The 14510-nt window shown below is 39.2% G+C and overlaps 1 protein-coding gene across 1 annotated transcript; it reads right to left on the bottom strand.

Annotated features, from left to right (window-relative positions):
* Window positions 1-11780: 11780 nt before the first annotated feature.
* On the bottom strand, window positions 11781-12725 carry LOC123949427 (olfactory receptor 1002-like). Its single transcript, XM_046016868.1, has one exon. It carries the CDS (start codon window positions 12723-12725, stop codon window positions 11781-11783), a length of 945 nt encoding a protein of 314 aa, XP_045872824.1.
* Between the last annotated feature and the right edge of the window lie 1785 nt (window positions 12726-14510).

Below are 14510 nucleotides of genomic sequence, written 5' to 3'. Positions count from 1 at the left end.
AAGGTGAAACATCCCATTCTGGTCTGAAACATCTTAGTCCGTCTGACAGGACGAAACAGTCTCTATTCCCAGCACAGGTACAAAACTCCGTGTGAGGGCTGTCTGGATACAACTCTCTGCATGGATCTTACCTTCATAGTTTTCGAGGAAACAGGACGCTGTGTTACTGGTTTGCTTTAGGCCTATTCTGATGTTGCGATGTTGGCCCCTTTACACAGACCTGCTTTGTTTTGAGAGCTCATCAAAACTGTTCTTGATTTAAATTCCACCTAACGGCCCCACTTCTCAAAATCCTATAATAACATCTTCTTCTTTTAATTTATGGTTTAGTACTTCTTCAGATGTGTTCTCCAATATAATGTTAAATAGTACAAAATGTGAGAATATCTAGTTTTGGGTTATAGTGTGAATGTTTCCAGTGCTTACCCTGTGCACATATATTCTCTGGTAGTTTCAAGAAGATTCTTCTTACTGAGTTAAGTGGTCCCTTTTTGTTCCTTTGTTCAAAGAGACATCCACAGTTCCTAGCTAAGGTGTATGGTCTCCCTCACTGCACTGTGTCAAAGCTGATTGGGTCAGGCTACAAACTTGCTCCTGGCTGTTTAAGATTGATATAAGGCTAGAACACCCCACCACATTATGTGGCAAATTTAATGCAATTCCAACCAATTGGAAAAATTGAATGAAAATATAATTTTTGATGAGACAATCTGATTTTTAAATTTGTGGAAGAGAAAAATGTTCAAAAATAGCAAAGATAGGGGCGCCTGGGTGGCTCAGTGGGTTAAAGCCTCTGCCTTCAGCTCGGGTCATGATCTCAGGGTTCTGGGATCAAGCCCAGCATGGGGATCTCTGCTCAGCAGGAATCCTGCTTCCCCCTCTCTCTGCCTACCCCTCTGCCTACTTGTGGTCTCTGTCTGTCAGATAAATGAATAAAGTCTTAAAAAAAAAAAGCAAAGACAATTTCAAAAAAGGAAAACAAAGAAAAGGGATATACTATTCCAGATATCAACACATCAATAAAGCCATTGTACTTAAACCCATAAGATGTTGTTACTAGAATAGGTGAGAGATGAATAGGAGACAGAAAAACTGAAAAACCATAGGCAGACCTAGGCATAACTGTCAATTTAGAATGAGTAAGTTTTCTTTCAATCAGCAAAGTAAGGATTAATTACTGCTGAAAAAGTGTTACAATATTTGAATGAAAATTTGAAAAAATAGATAATATTAAAATTCTACCCCACACCACTAAACTAAAAAGGAAACTTCTAACTATAAACAGGTAACATGAAAACACTAAAGAATAATATTAGGGTGTTGTAGGGTTGATCTTCTAAAACAGAACATAAAAATCACCTGAAGAAAATGGTGAAAAATTTTACTACATCCTAGAAGTAGATGGATACACTCCAAGTAAAAATAAGACACACAGATGGAAAAAATACTGGAGCATATGTCACAAAGGATTATAATCAGATCACTTCAAGAACTGCCGCAAATTAGATACTAAAATACTCATTGTGACACGAGGCAGATGCAGACTGGCCTGCCACAGACAGGATGCTTGAAGTCCCAACAAATACAAAAGGATGTATAATATCCCAGATCATCACAGAAACCGAATTGAAACAACAATTATATGCTATTTTCACCCATCAAATTGACAAGATATTCACAAATGAGAAAATGTAAAATACTGACAAAGCCAGGAGACAATATGGTGGTCACAGGAAATCAGGGGCTGCAGCAAGGTCACGGCCTCTGGATGGCAGTGTTTTACTGTCTCTTGGAAAAAAAAAAAAAAAGGAAAGAATTTTTTTTTTTAAGTGCATACTGAGGACTGAGAAATTCTTAATTAAAATTACTTAGCATCCTGGGGCGCCTGGGTGGCTCAGAGGGTTAAAGCCTCTGCCTTCGGCTCCGGTCATGATTCCAGGGTCCTGGGATCGAGCCCTGCATGGGGGGGGTGTCTGCTCAGCAGGGAGCCTGCTTCCTCCTCTCTCTCTCTGCCTGCCTCTCTGCCTACTTGTGATCTCAATCTGTCAAATAAATAAAATCTTAAAAAAAAAAAATTACTTAGCATCCACCCTGAGGAAACACAGAATAGAAAAACAATGATGTCCTCTTCACCATTGCTCCAAGTGATTAAAAAAAATGGATTCCACATATATAGTTTCTAAAAGGTATTAACAGCAAATAAATCTTGGTATAGCCATTCTGCGGACTATTTTACAGACAGTTAAAAATTAAGTAGTAGATTACCTGAGGGGAGGTCGGAGGGAGGGCATGGGTGAAATAGGTAAACGGAATGAAGAGAACATGTACAGTGAGGAGAACTGAGTAATGTACGGAATTGTTGAATTATTCTATTGTACACCTGAAACTTACACTATATGGGAATTAGGCTGGAATTAAAAAATTAAAATTAAGTAGTAGAAACACAGCTATTTCCCCAAAATATGTGAAGGAGAAGCAAGTCACAGATGATGTGTACAGTAGGATAGTAAGAACATTTTCAGTGTTTTCTTTAATTTTGATTATTTCAGTGTGTTTCGGTGTGTGTGCATGTGTGTGTATGAGAGAGAGAGAGAGAGTAAATAAGAATCTGGACATATGAGGCACCAAAGGAGTACTCATTACCTCTGAAAACAGAGGGACAGAGAACTGGGATGTAAGTAGGTAATCAAAGAGGACTCCAGATTTATCCACAATTTTAAGATTTATTACAAGGAGAAAATGCACGTGCATTAGCTTTGTAATTAAAAATTATCTAAGGGTGCCTGGGTTGCTCAGTTGGCTAAGCTTCTTACTCGTGGTTTCAGCTCAAGTCATGGTTTCAGGGTCCTTGGATCAAGCCCCACATTGAATGCCTCACTCAGTGCGGAGTCTGCTTGTCCCTCTGCCCCTGCTGCTGCTTGCTCTCTCTCTCTCTCTCTCTCTTTCTCTCTCAAATAAATAAATAAATAAAATCCATGGGAAAAAAATTTAAAACAAAACCAAAAAAAAAAAAGCAATCTAAAGCAATTCCTTAATTGCCTTTATTATTTATTTATTGTGTAATTGTATTTATTTTTATATGAAATCTATTTCAACGTTTAAAAAGAAAAAGAGAGAAAACAAGTTAGCTACAATCAAGTGGGAGAACAACAACAGGCAAGGAAGAAATGTAGGAAGCCTCAGAGGTAGAAAGTGAGAAACAATTGCAAGCTATGCATTTGGAGTTCAAGATTTCTAAAATTTTAAGAAGCAGAGAGAACTCTGGCCCCAACCTCACCGTTTGTAAGTAAGAAAACTGAGGCTCCAAGATGTCTGACTCGGGACCACAGAGCTGGTGGCAAATACACAATCACTTTCCACCCGCAGTTCAAAGCAATGATTGGCTACGTGATCTAGTATCTTTTTTTTTTTTTTAAGATTTTATTTATTTATTTGACAGAGAGAGATCACAAGTAGCCAGAGAGGCAGGCAGAGAGAGAGGAGGAAGCAGGCTCCCCACAGAGCAGAGAGCCCGATGCGGGGCTCGATCCCAGGACCCTGAGATCATGACCTGAGCCGAAGGCAGAGGCTTAACCCACTGAGCCACCCAGGCGCCCCATGATCCAGTATCTTTAAGGTTACAATGAACATGGAGGAGCAGAAAGCTTTTAAGGAGTATTCAAGATTTTAAGGAGTATTCAAGATTTTGCAAAGCACCTGTGCCCAGGTGCTTTGCAACATCAGCCCATTTGCTTTCCACCAAAACTTAGGTAAGAAACATGTTGCTACCTCATTTTTTACAGAAGAGGCTATGAAGTGTGGGAAAGGGTGCCTGAAGTGCTAGAGTTAGTATTTCATAAGAGTCATCGGAGATTAAGACACAGCCCCATCTGGATGCAGAGTCTCCGTCCTTTTAAAGATGCCACTCTCCCAAGCGGGAACCTTAGATCTCAGAGTCTCGACCCAGTTCTGCATGCTGCTTGAGGGATAGAGAATCAAGCAGTGCATGTATGCGAAGGGGCTGTTGATGACAGAGCAACGAAGCTCCAGAGAAAACTTGTGCAGAGTCCAAGTTTGCTCAAGGACAAGGGCTCTCAGACATCTGCAGTTGGGCTCTCATTTATAGTTCCCTCCTTTGCACCCATGCTTTGAGTGTGAGGCTCATAATACAGGGCAACATTCCATACAGGGAAGGTGGCCGGACCTCTCCTGCTCTGGGCAGTCACTGAACTTGAAGAGGCATTTCACTTGACTATAACCTCTTTGTGTCTGTTACAGAATTTCACATGACTTCATATTAAGTTTGCTGCATTGGTTACATTCTAACCAATTATGGTCTGACAGTGGATATTTCTCTATGTACCATAAAAAAAAAAAAAAACTACATTCAAGATGTCAGTCGTTTTCATTTTCCCATAAGCCCATTTATACTAAAATTCTTGAAGAGTAAATGCAGGGACCAAAGTGGATTTTTAAAAGTGCTTTAAACTTACATTCCAATGAGTTCCTTTCCTCTTCCAAGAATTAAAATTAAAATGGAGTATCAATTGTACTCTTTTCAGCATGTGCTCCTTCTGCCCACCATCATCTGTGCCTCTGCACACAGAAGAGGTCAGACTTTCTTAGAATTACTTGGTTTTATTCTTAGTGTTCATAAGAATATGGTAAGCTTCCACTCCAAAACACATTGTCTTTTCACTTGGATCAAAGTTTCCAGAAGTAGTGACATCATTCCTTTGTTCTGGGAGAACTTGGGTCCCAAAGCATGACATACCTTGGGAATTTGATAATAGGGAATTAAATTAAAATGTTATTTTTGACTTTAAACTCCAAAAAAAATCCAGTGGGATCATCTTACTTGTTTTCTGTGCTTGACTGAGTAGACTCTTATTTCTTACCTCCTTCTTACACAAGAAAACATTTCAAAAGTAAACTTTACTGCTATGTTGTAACAACTGCTGTTTTCCCCATGAGAAGCACAACAAAATTTTTGCAACTGTTCGCCTAGAGATCGTTACAGCAGAGGACCAGCTACCAGGATAACTCAATTAGCATTGTGATCATTCATCTTCCATTTCTAATACTCATAGAAAAATCACTAAAATCATAATGTGTAAAGAATCTCCATCATATTCACACAGGTTTTTTTTTTTTATGAACCACTGAGAGAGGTTTCACTGACAAATTCAAGCTTGATACAATATTTTTTCAGCTTTTATTGATGAATAACACAGAGAAAAGTAAAAAAAAATCTTAAATGTACCCTGGAATTCTTATACTGTGAGCACATGCACGGACACTGCCACCCAAGTCAGGAACTAGAACATCTCCACCATCTATATCATGTTTGTGAAATTCATCTTTGGTTGAATAAATCTCTAGTTCAAGTGTTTTATTGATGCTAGCCCTCTATTATATTAAAATCCTACAAATGATTTACCAATTAGTTTTTTCTTGGGCATTTGCTAGGTTTTAAGTTTTGTGATTTTTTTTCTCTACCGAGCATCCAATGAATACCTTGTGTTTGGGTGTTCATGAGCATGCATTTCTCTTGAGAATATACCCGGGAGTAAAATTTCTGGTTATGGGGTAGGATATGTTCATATTGACTAAGAATTTAGGAAGTCATCCCAAACCCATTGCTTACACTTCTCTAAGTACTGTACGAGAGCCAATGTTTGTCATTTTAGCCATTTTGGTGAGTGTCTAGTGGGATCTCATGGTGCCTTTTGCAGCCACTTCTAAGGAATTTGAGAAATTTTGCAGTATTAAAGGTCATTTCCATAGCTACTTGCATGGGTTGGCTGTTGGAAGTCTCGCCCACATTTTGTCACTGGATTGCCTTTCTTTAAAAATTACAATAGTTATTCATATACTTCAATTATCTCATTTATCTGCTTTATAAATACACTTTCTCTTCCTGTGGCCTCCATGTTTACACTCTTAAGCATAAACCTAAGTGTTTATTTTAGTGTAATTCAGGGAATCAATATTTTTCTTGATATTTAGTATTTTTGTAGCCTACTTTTTAAAAATTTCCTATCATATATCATAAAGGTATTCTCCAATATTATCTTCTAGATGCCTTAATTCCTCACCTTTTACATTTCAACGTCCAAATCATCTGGAATTAATGTTAATGTGTATTGTGAGATAGGAGTAAAATTCTACTTTTTTCCCATTTAGACGTCCAAAGGATCCAACACTGTCTTTTTTTTTTTCAGTCCTTTCTTTCCCCACTACCCTGCTGTGTCGCCCTTGCCATAAATGAAGTGTCCATGTATTGAGTCTGTATATTCTTTAATATTAAAGGTATTAGCTTGCATTCATTAATACACCTGGACACCCTACTCTGTCCCACTGGACTATTAGTCTATTTTTGATCCTGTCTTTTTTTGTTTTTGTTTTTTGTTTTTTGGGGTTTTTTGAGGGAAAAAAAAGGAGGGGCAAGGAGCCAAAGGGGAAGGAGAGAGGAAATCTTTAGCACGCTCCACTCTCAGCATGGAACCCGAGCAGAGCTCTATCTCATGACCCTAAGATCATGACCTGATCTGAAATCAAGAGTCAGGTGCTTAACTGACTGAGCCACTCAGATGCCCCCATTCCTATCTTAATTGCTATAGTTTTGTAAGTCAGTCTTCAGTAGAGGAAGACATCCCACCTGACTTGTCTTCTTCAAGATTAACTGGGATATTTTGGACCTTTTGCATTCCATCTAAACTTCAGAATCATGGCAATATCTTGGGAAGGTTTAAGTCTGGATTCACTTTAACATTGCTTCTTCAGTCCTGCAGGACCTACATTGACAGTTTCCTTTCACACCATGGGAACATTATGAGATTCAAGCACACTTGCTGATTTGCTGTTCCCACACAGACCCATATGTCCCTCTTTCCTTACAACCCTTCTGACTATCCCTTCTCACTTACTGAAATATTAGAACTCAAAATTTCATCTGTTCTGACAGGTATGTTGAATCATCACTTCATACAGGAAGCCTTCCCTGATACCTTATAGACAAAAACAATCACTCTTTTTGAACTTTAACAGCATCATTTCCTCTCTTCTGTCACTTAAAAATGCCACCGCATATCATTCTTTGTTTATGTCTTATGTCCCTCACTAATAAACTCTCTAGTAGATGAAGGGTCATAACTTACTGGATTGAATGGCATTATCAAAAGTCCTAGTAAACATATGTTTCTATTTTCCGAGTTGTTGACAAAATGAGAAGGCTGATTACACAGGAAGAACCTTACAGTCAAACCAATTTACTCACAGTGTAATATGAAATCCTGATTCCAAAATGAAAATGTGCTAAAATGAAAAGAAAGTGTTCATCATAATCAAAGCAAATTCTGTATTTTCCAAAGTGCACTCCATGATCACAGAGAAGTGATTATCTTTGGAGGATTTACATCAAATTCTTTTCAGTTACATCATTTTACAAATCTTATCAGAATTACCATCTTAAAGGATAACTGTCGATATCAAAGTGTCCTCATTTTTGTCTGGAATAAGCAAATGTGAACCCAGAGAAATACTAGTGGAAAAAGAGAGTAAGTCCCATCCCAATACTGGAGCCTGGAGGGGTCAAGAGTCACTCCTTCATTTAAAAGATGCTTGATGTGATCCATGTGGCTCAGGATGTCCAAAGCCTCAGATTCTCCAGCTATAAAGTAGATCAAATAACACATATCACCAATGGGAAGTAAAATATTCAATAATATATTTGCAAAATGCTTAGTATAGTATTATGATATAGCAGATCCTCACCAAATGTATAAAATAACATTACTATTAAAAATTAAAATTCTAGGGCGCCTGGGTGGCTCAGTGGGTTAAGCCACTGCCTTCGGCTCAGGTCATGGTCTCGGGGTCCTGGGATCGAGTCCCACATCAGGCTCTTTGCTCAGCGGAGAGCCTGCTTCCCTTCCTCTCTCTCTGCCTGCCTCTCTTGTGATTTCTCTCTGTCAAATAAATAAAATCTTAAAAAAAAATTAAAATTCTACACTAATAACTGTTTTAAAAATTATGTTAGCATAGAAACTAACCAAAAAAAAAAAAATCAGAACTGCAAATCCAGTAAGGAAAAGACACACACAAACACTAACAAAGTCAACCTCGGATGTCAATTCTTCCCCTTCATAGACTACTGCTCTTTAGGATAGATGTTTATTCTGTGAGCATCAGTGTGGGTGGCAGATTTGCTATAATGGTCCTATAAAGTTCCCTAATCTTTGCCTTAATGCCTGTAATCTCTGAATATGATGAAATACCACTCATATGATTATATTATATGACACAGTTAAACTTCTGAAAGACATGACCTTGGATGAACCAGTGGGTCCCCAGATTTCTCCAGCTCAGAGCAGAAGAGTCAGACAGGTTGGAACTATACGGAGAGCTAGAGAAGTCACTGTTGGTCGGAAGCTGAAGGGGCCATGACAGAAGGCAAGTGAACAACCCTAAGATGCTGAGAGAGGTTCCAGCTGAATGCCACTGAGGAACAGGCACCACAGTCCTACAGCCATGAGGAACTGAGTTTTCTCAAACACACCAGTAAGCTTGGAAACGAGCCTTCCCCAGAGCCTCTAGGAGGGAGCTGAGCCCTGGCAACAAGTTCATATCAGCCTTGTAGGAGTCTGAGTAGAGAATCAGACCATGATGGACCTGGACTAGAGACTCAGGGAAACTGTAAGGCAGTGAATTTAGGTGGTTATAATTTTCCATCTTGTGGCAACTTCTTAGGCAGCAGTAGAAAGGGATGTCGGAGCATGTTCAAAAAATAACAATTAAAAAAAAAAAGGTAAATAGTTGATATACGGGAGGAGCAGAGAATTATTTTAGGTAAAGAGTCCACAGGACCTCTGAGATGGCATCATATTTGAACAGAGACTCAGATGTGGTAAAGGCTGGCCTGCAGCACTGCCCCAGGATGAGGAAACAGGAAATGGAAAGGCCACTTAAAAACTCAAGAATAGCTGAAGAAATCCCACAAAGGATGTCCCACTGAAGGCGAGTGTGGCCTAAGCAGTCTGCTGCTCCCTCCCCTAAAACGCATTCAGACTGCACTGCTCAACGCTACCAAGACTATCAGCTCAGCTCTTTGCATGGTCCTGTTTCCATGGCACATGGAGGCCTGGAGTGAGTATGAAAGAGACTAATCCATCATAAAATGCCTGGAAGATCTTACAGATTTATGCAGCAAGGAGTCACCTGGTGAAAGTTAACAAGTATTTTAATCTATTCTCAAAAGTGATGATTTTCATCAGTGCTTTCATGGCATATAATAAATCCCTTCTCCCAATAAAACATTTCATGTGTCCTCCTAATGTCAACCTTGCCCATTCCCAAAACGTACACTGTATAAAGGAATGAATAAAAGTATTCTGAGGATTAAAATGAATTAGCTTGTAAACTCTAGCCCCACATCCAACAAGGTGCTAGAGTACCCAGAAGCCTCTGTTACTATGTGGGGGAGGGAATACTTTCTCCTTTGATGACCAAATAGTAACCTCTAGATTCCATGGAAAGCCATACGATAAGAAGAATGTTTTCAACTTTGCCAATCCCTACTTTTTTTTAAAGAAACCTTTTTTAATTACCCTTCCTAAAATATACTATCTCTTCTTTTCTTTATTATCTTATGCTTGTCACAGAAATCACCATAGATGTGTAAATATGTTTCAGTCTTGTTTGTTTGTCCTTCCACTACACTAGCCTGTAACCTTCAGGGGACTTTTCCTCTAAATATGAATAATACCCAGTATATGAATAATACCCAGTACAGTACAGGGTCTGGCAAAGAGGACTATGTAAAAACATAGTTAAATGAGTGATTGATTATGGCATTCTTTGACTCCCATATCTTCTTTTTTTTTTTTTTAAAGATTTTATTTATTTATTTGACAGAGAGAGATCACAGGTAGGCAGAGAGGCAGGCAGAGAGAGTGAGAGGGAAGCAGGCTCCCTGCCGAGCAGAGAGCCCGATGCGGGACTCAATCCCAGGACCCTGAGATCATGACCTGAGCCGAAGGCAGCAGCTTAAACCACTGAGCCACCCAGGTGCCCTCTTCTTTTTTTTTTAAGATTTTATTTATTTATTTGACAGACAGAGATCACAAGTCTGCAGAGAAGCAGGCAGAGAGAGAGGAGGAAGCAGACTCCCCACTGAGCAGAGTACCTGATGTGGGGCTCGATGCCAGGACCCTGGAATCATGACCTGAGCTGAAGGCAGAGGCTTTAACCCACTGAGCCACCCAGGCGCCCCCGACTCCCATATCTTCTTAATTAAATAGCGTCATGACCCACATCATTATGCAGCCCAGTCACAAAAACTGAAAGAAAGCTTGATGAAAAGCAAGCAAAACAAGCAAACACATTCTAGAGACTTAGAGATTATTTACATTCTTAAAGAGAGCCTTCAAGAGAAGACAGAGGCTTACAGTCACACAAATACATGGCCAACCCTCTCATTTCTCAGACTTGTTACTACATTCCAGAAAATAAAACACAAAAGTATGGTTGAAAGAATATAGTACCTGGAGAAAATAAGTGTGACCAAAGTTATGTGGTCGTGGGGAATACATTGATTGTTCATGTGTGCCAGACTGAACATCTACAAAATTAAAATCACATTCTGCCTATGAAACAAAATTCAATAAATCACAGTAGCAATAAACACTTTATTAAAGAACTGAAATGCATTCTGCCTTTCACATGCATGACTCGTGTAACTATAGCAGCAAAATCTCAACAGTCAGTGCTATGAGAGGAGTATCGGGGATGTACAAGGCCTTCGTAAAATGCCTACTCCAAACACGAAGGTAGTATAGCAGAGTACTATGGTTACATGTTTTCTGAAATAATTCACTTTTTTCCATTTTCTTGAAATATAATTCACATATCACATTGTGCTTCTCCAAGGTATACAACATGCTAGTTCAGTACCTGTGTATGTTAAAAATGATTACCACAGTAAGTTTCGTTAACATAAATCACCTTATGTAGTTATACATTTTTTTTTTCAAGGGAAGAGAGCATTTAAGATCTTCTCTCTTAGCAACTTATAAATGTACAGGACAGAATTATTACCTAGAGTCACCATGTTCCCATTACACTCCCAAGACATATTTATCTTATAAGTTGATGTTTTTAACTTTTGACCATAATACATTTGTTAATGGTTTATGATTAAAGAATCAAGGCCAAGCTTGCAGACAACTGAGGGATCTCAAAACTTTGTGAGCTAAACATAGGTACTGTCCAGTCACTGATGATGATCAAACTTATTCAGGACTTAACCAAGAACCTCTCATATCCTACTCACAATCCTTGGAAGTATTTTTGAAGCACTAAGGCTCAATAATCCTCTCATCTCAGCTGACGATTTAAAACACCTTCCTCGGGGCGCCTGGGTGGCTCAGTGGTTTAAGCCGCTGCCTTCGGCTCAGGTCATGATCTCAGGGTCATGGGATCGAGTCCCGCGTCGGGCTCTCTGCTCCGTAGGAAGCCTGCTTCCCTCTCACTCTCTCTGCCTGCCTCTCTGCCTACTTACGATCTCTTTCTGTCAAATTAAAAAAATAATAATAAATTTAAAAAAAATAAAAAAATAAAACACCTTCCTCGTCAATGACAAAGGAGAAAATTGCAGCCTAGAGATGTTGAGTGACTTTTCAAAGACATAGAGTAATAAATAGTGAGTCTCAACATAAAATTTGCACTCCCATCAACCAGCCCATGTTCTTGCATCTGGTGTAAATAACACCTCTCAATCTGTAGTACAAACAGAATCTAGTTTACTTATGCATGAAACACTGCTTCTTCTCAAACGTCCTTCTGAATGAATCCTTGACCTCCCTGTTTCTCAGGCTGTAGATAAGTGGGTTCAACATGGGAATCACAGCTGTGTAGAACACAGAAACCACTTTATTGATGTCCAGGGAGAAACTAGAACTAGGGCGTACATAGATGAAGAAGAGTGTCCCATACAGGATGGAGACAGCTGTCAGGTGTGAAGAGCAGGTGGAGAAGGCTTTGCGCCTCCCCTCTGCAGAGCGGATCCTCAGGATAGCAATGATGATGTAAAAGTAGGAAACCAGGATGATCACACCACTAACCACCCCTACACCTCCAGCCAGGATGAAAAGAACGAACTGATTAACCTGGGTGTCTGCACATGCCAGGGACAGAACAGGAAGAAGGTCACAGAAGAAGTGATTGATGATTTGGGGGCCACAGTAAGGCAAGTGAAAGGCAAGGGTCGTGTGTGTCATGGAAATCACAAGACCAATGGTATAAGGCCCTACCACCAGCTGCACACAGACACGCTGGGACATAATGAGCGTATACAACAAGGGCTTACAGATGGCCATATACCGGTCATATGCCATGGAGGCCAGGAGGAAACATTCAGTCACTACAAACTGACCAAAAAACCATAACTGGGCAGCACAACCCAAGAAAGAGATTGCTTTTTTCTCCACAAAGATATCAGTCAACATCTTAGGACCAATGACTGAAGAGGAGCAGACATCCACGAAAGACAAGTGGCTGAGAAAAAAGTACATGGGAGTGTGGAGTCGGGGATCCATCCAAATGAGGGTGATCATCCCCACGTTTCCCAGAAGAGTGACAAGATAAACCAAGAGAAATATCAAAAAGAGAACAACCTGCTGTTGGAAGTGATTTGTTAAGCCCACAAAGAAAAATTCAGTCACCAAAGTCTGATTTCCATAATCCATTGTTTGATTTAATCTGCAATGAAAAAGAGAAAGACTTTTCTTTACAATCAACTTGTATGTAAATTATTTTTTTAAGATTTTATTTATTTATTTGACAGACAGAGATCACAAGTAGGCAGAGAGGCAGGCAGAGAGAGAGAGGAGGAAGCAGGCTCCCTGCTGAGCAGAGAGCCCGATGCGGGACTCGATCCCAGGACTCTGGGATCATGACCTGAGCTGAAGGCAGAGGCTTAAACCACTGAGCCACCCAGCGCCCCTGTAAATTATTTTTAAAATGAATTTAACTTCTTTTTTTTTAGTTAAAAAGATATCATTACCCTCAACTCTCTTGAATTCAACATCTTTTATTTTTTTTTAATCTTTTAGTCATGCTATCTATATGCAAATAGTTTATGCAATACACAGTAAGTCACTAAACCTCACAGGGACCTCTAATTTCTTCCACAGAAAGAGAATTTTTTAATAGAATCATAGGTTTTTACAAATGAATATTGGGGATTATCTAAAACTCCTCTAATTACTCTAGGTTATTTTTATACAAGTATTTAGCTTTGAACCAAGGATTTTTTTTCTTTAAAATTTAGATGAAAAAGGAAGGAAATGAAACAAGATGGGATTGGGAGGGTAACAAACCATAAGAAACTCTTAATCTCACAAAACAAATTGAAGGTTGCTGGGGGGATGGCGGGTATGGAGAGGGTAATTGGGTTATGGACATTGGGGAGGGTATGTGCTATGGTGAGTACTGTGAAGTGTGCAAGCCTAATGATTCACAGACCTGTACCCTTGGGACTAATAATACATTACCTGTTAATGAAAACTTTTTAAACAGGCAATGTGAGTTCAATGAATTCTGCATGATACCCATTCTCACTGCCAAATAAGGGTAAACTAGTTTGGGCAATGTAACTTGTTCCTCAATCCCCTTAGACTATAGCAATTAGAATTACTTGAGTGGTCTAAAGTATATGTTTTTATATCCAAGGAGCAGGATAAGCTGAGAACAAGAGGAGTTAGCTTTACACTAATCACACGTTGATCACAACCTCAACGCTATCCTTCCTAGGACTCTCTCCAAAACACCTGTGAGCCACCATATCGATGCTGCATATTCTCACTAATTGAGTGACTCCTTTGAAATTTTAAGCCAGTAAAGAAAAGACCACTTTTTAAATATCGAGTAGCTGTTTGCCCCAACTAGTGTTATTAAGTGCTTGAGAGAAAAATATTAAAATGTTAAGAATTACAGGATATCTCTGGACAATTATCCCAGGGAAATGAGTATGTTCACAAAAACAAAACAAAATATATACAATTTTATTCATACAAGTTCAAAAATTGGAAAAATCAAAATTTCCTATAATATGTATATGTTTAAACACACTGTGGCACATCCATACCATAGAAAACTATTTAGGAGGAAAGGGATCAAAATATGATACACACAGCACCTTGGTGAATTACACTGAGTTGAAAAATGTCAACCTCAAAAGTTCAAAACTTTTAGGATTCCATTTATATGACATTCTCCAAATGATACAAGTATACAGATGGAGAACAGGTTAGTGCTTGCCTGGGATTCAGGAAGCTGGGAAGGAGGGTGGCGGTGTGGCTATAAAAGGGTAGCACAGAGAGGCCCTTGTAGAAGTGGAAGAGTTCAGCACCCTGGTTCTCACATGGGTTAAACATAACTACAGGCATGGTAAAAAGGTATAGAACAGTACACACACACGCCACACCAATGTCAATTTCCTGGATTTGATGTTGTGCTGTAGTTGGTAAGAA

The sequence above is a fragment of the Meles meles genome, chromosome 8, assembly GCF_922984935.1.
Source record: "Meles meles chromosome 8, mMelMel3.1 paternal haplotype, whole genome shotgun sequence".
In the NCBI taxonomy this organism is placed as follows: domain Eukaryota; kingdom Metazoa; phylum Chordata; class Mammalia; order Carnivora; family Mustelidae; genus Meles; species Meles meles.
The sequence above is the reverse complement of the archived record's forward strand: the minus strand, read 5'-3'. Positions and strand labels throughout refer to the sequence as shown.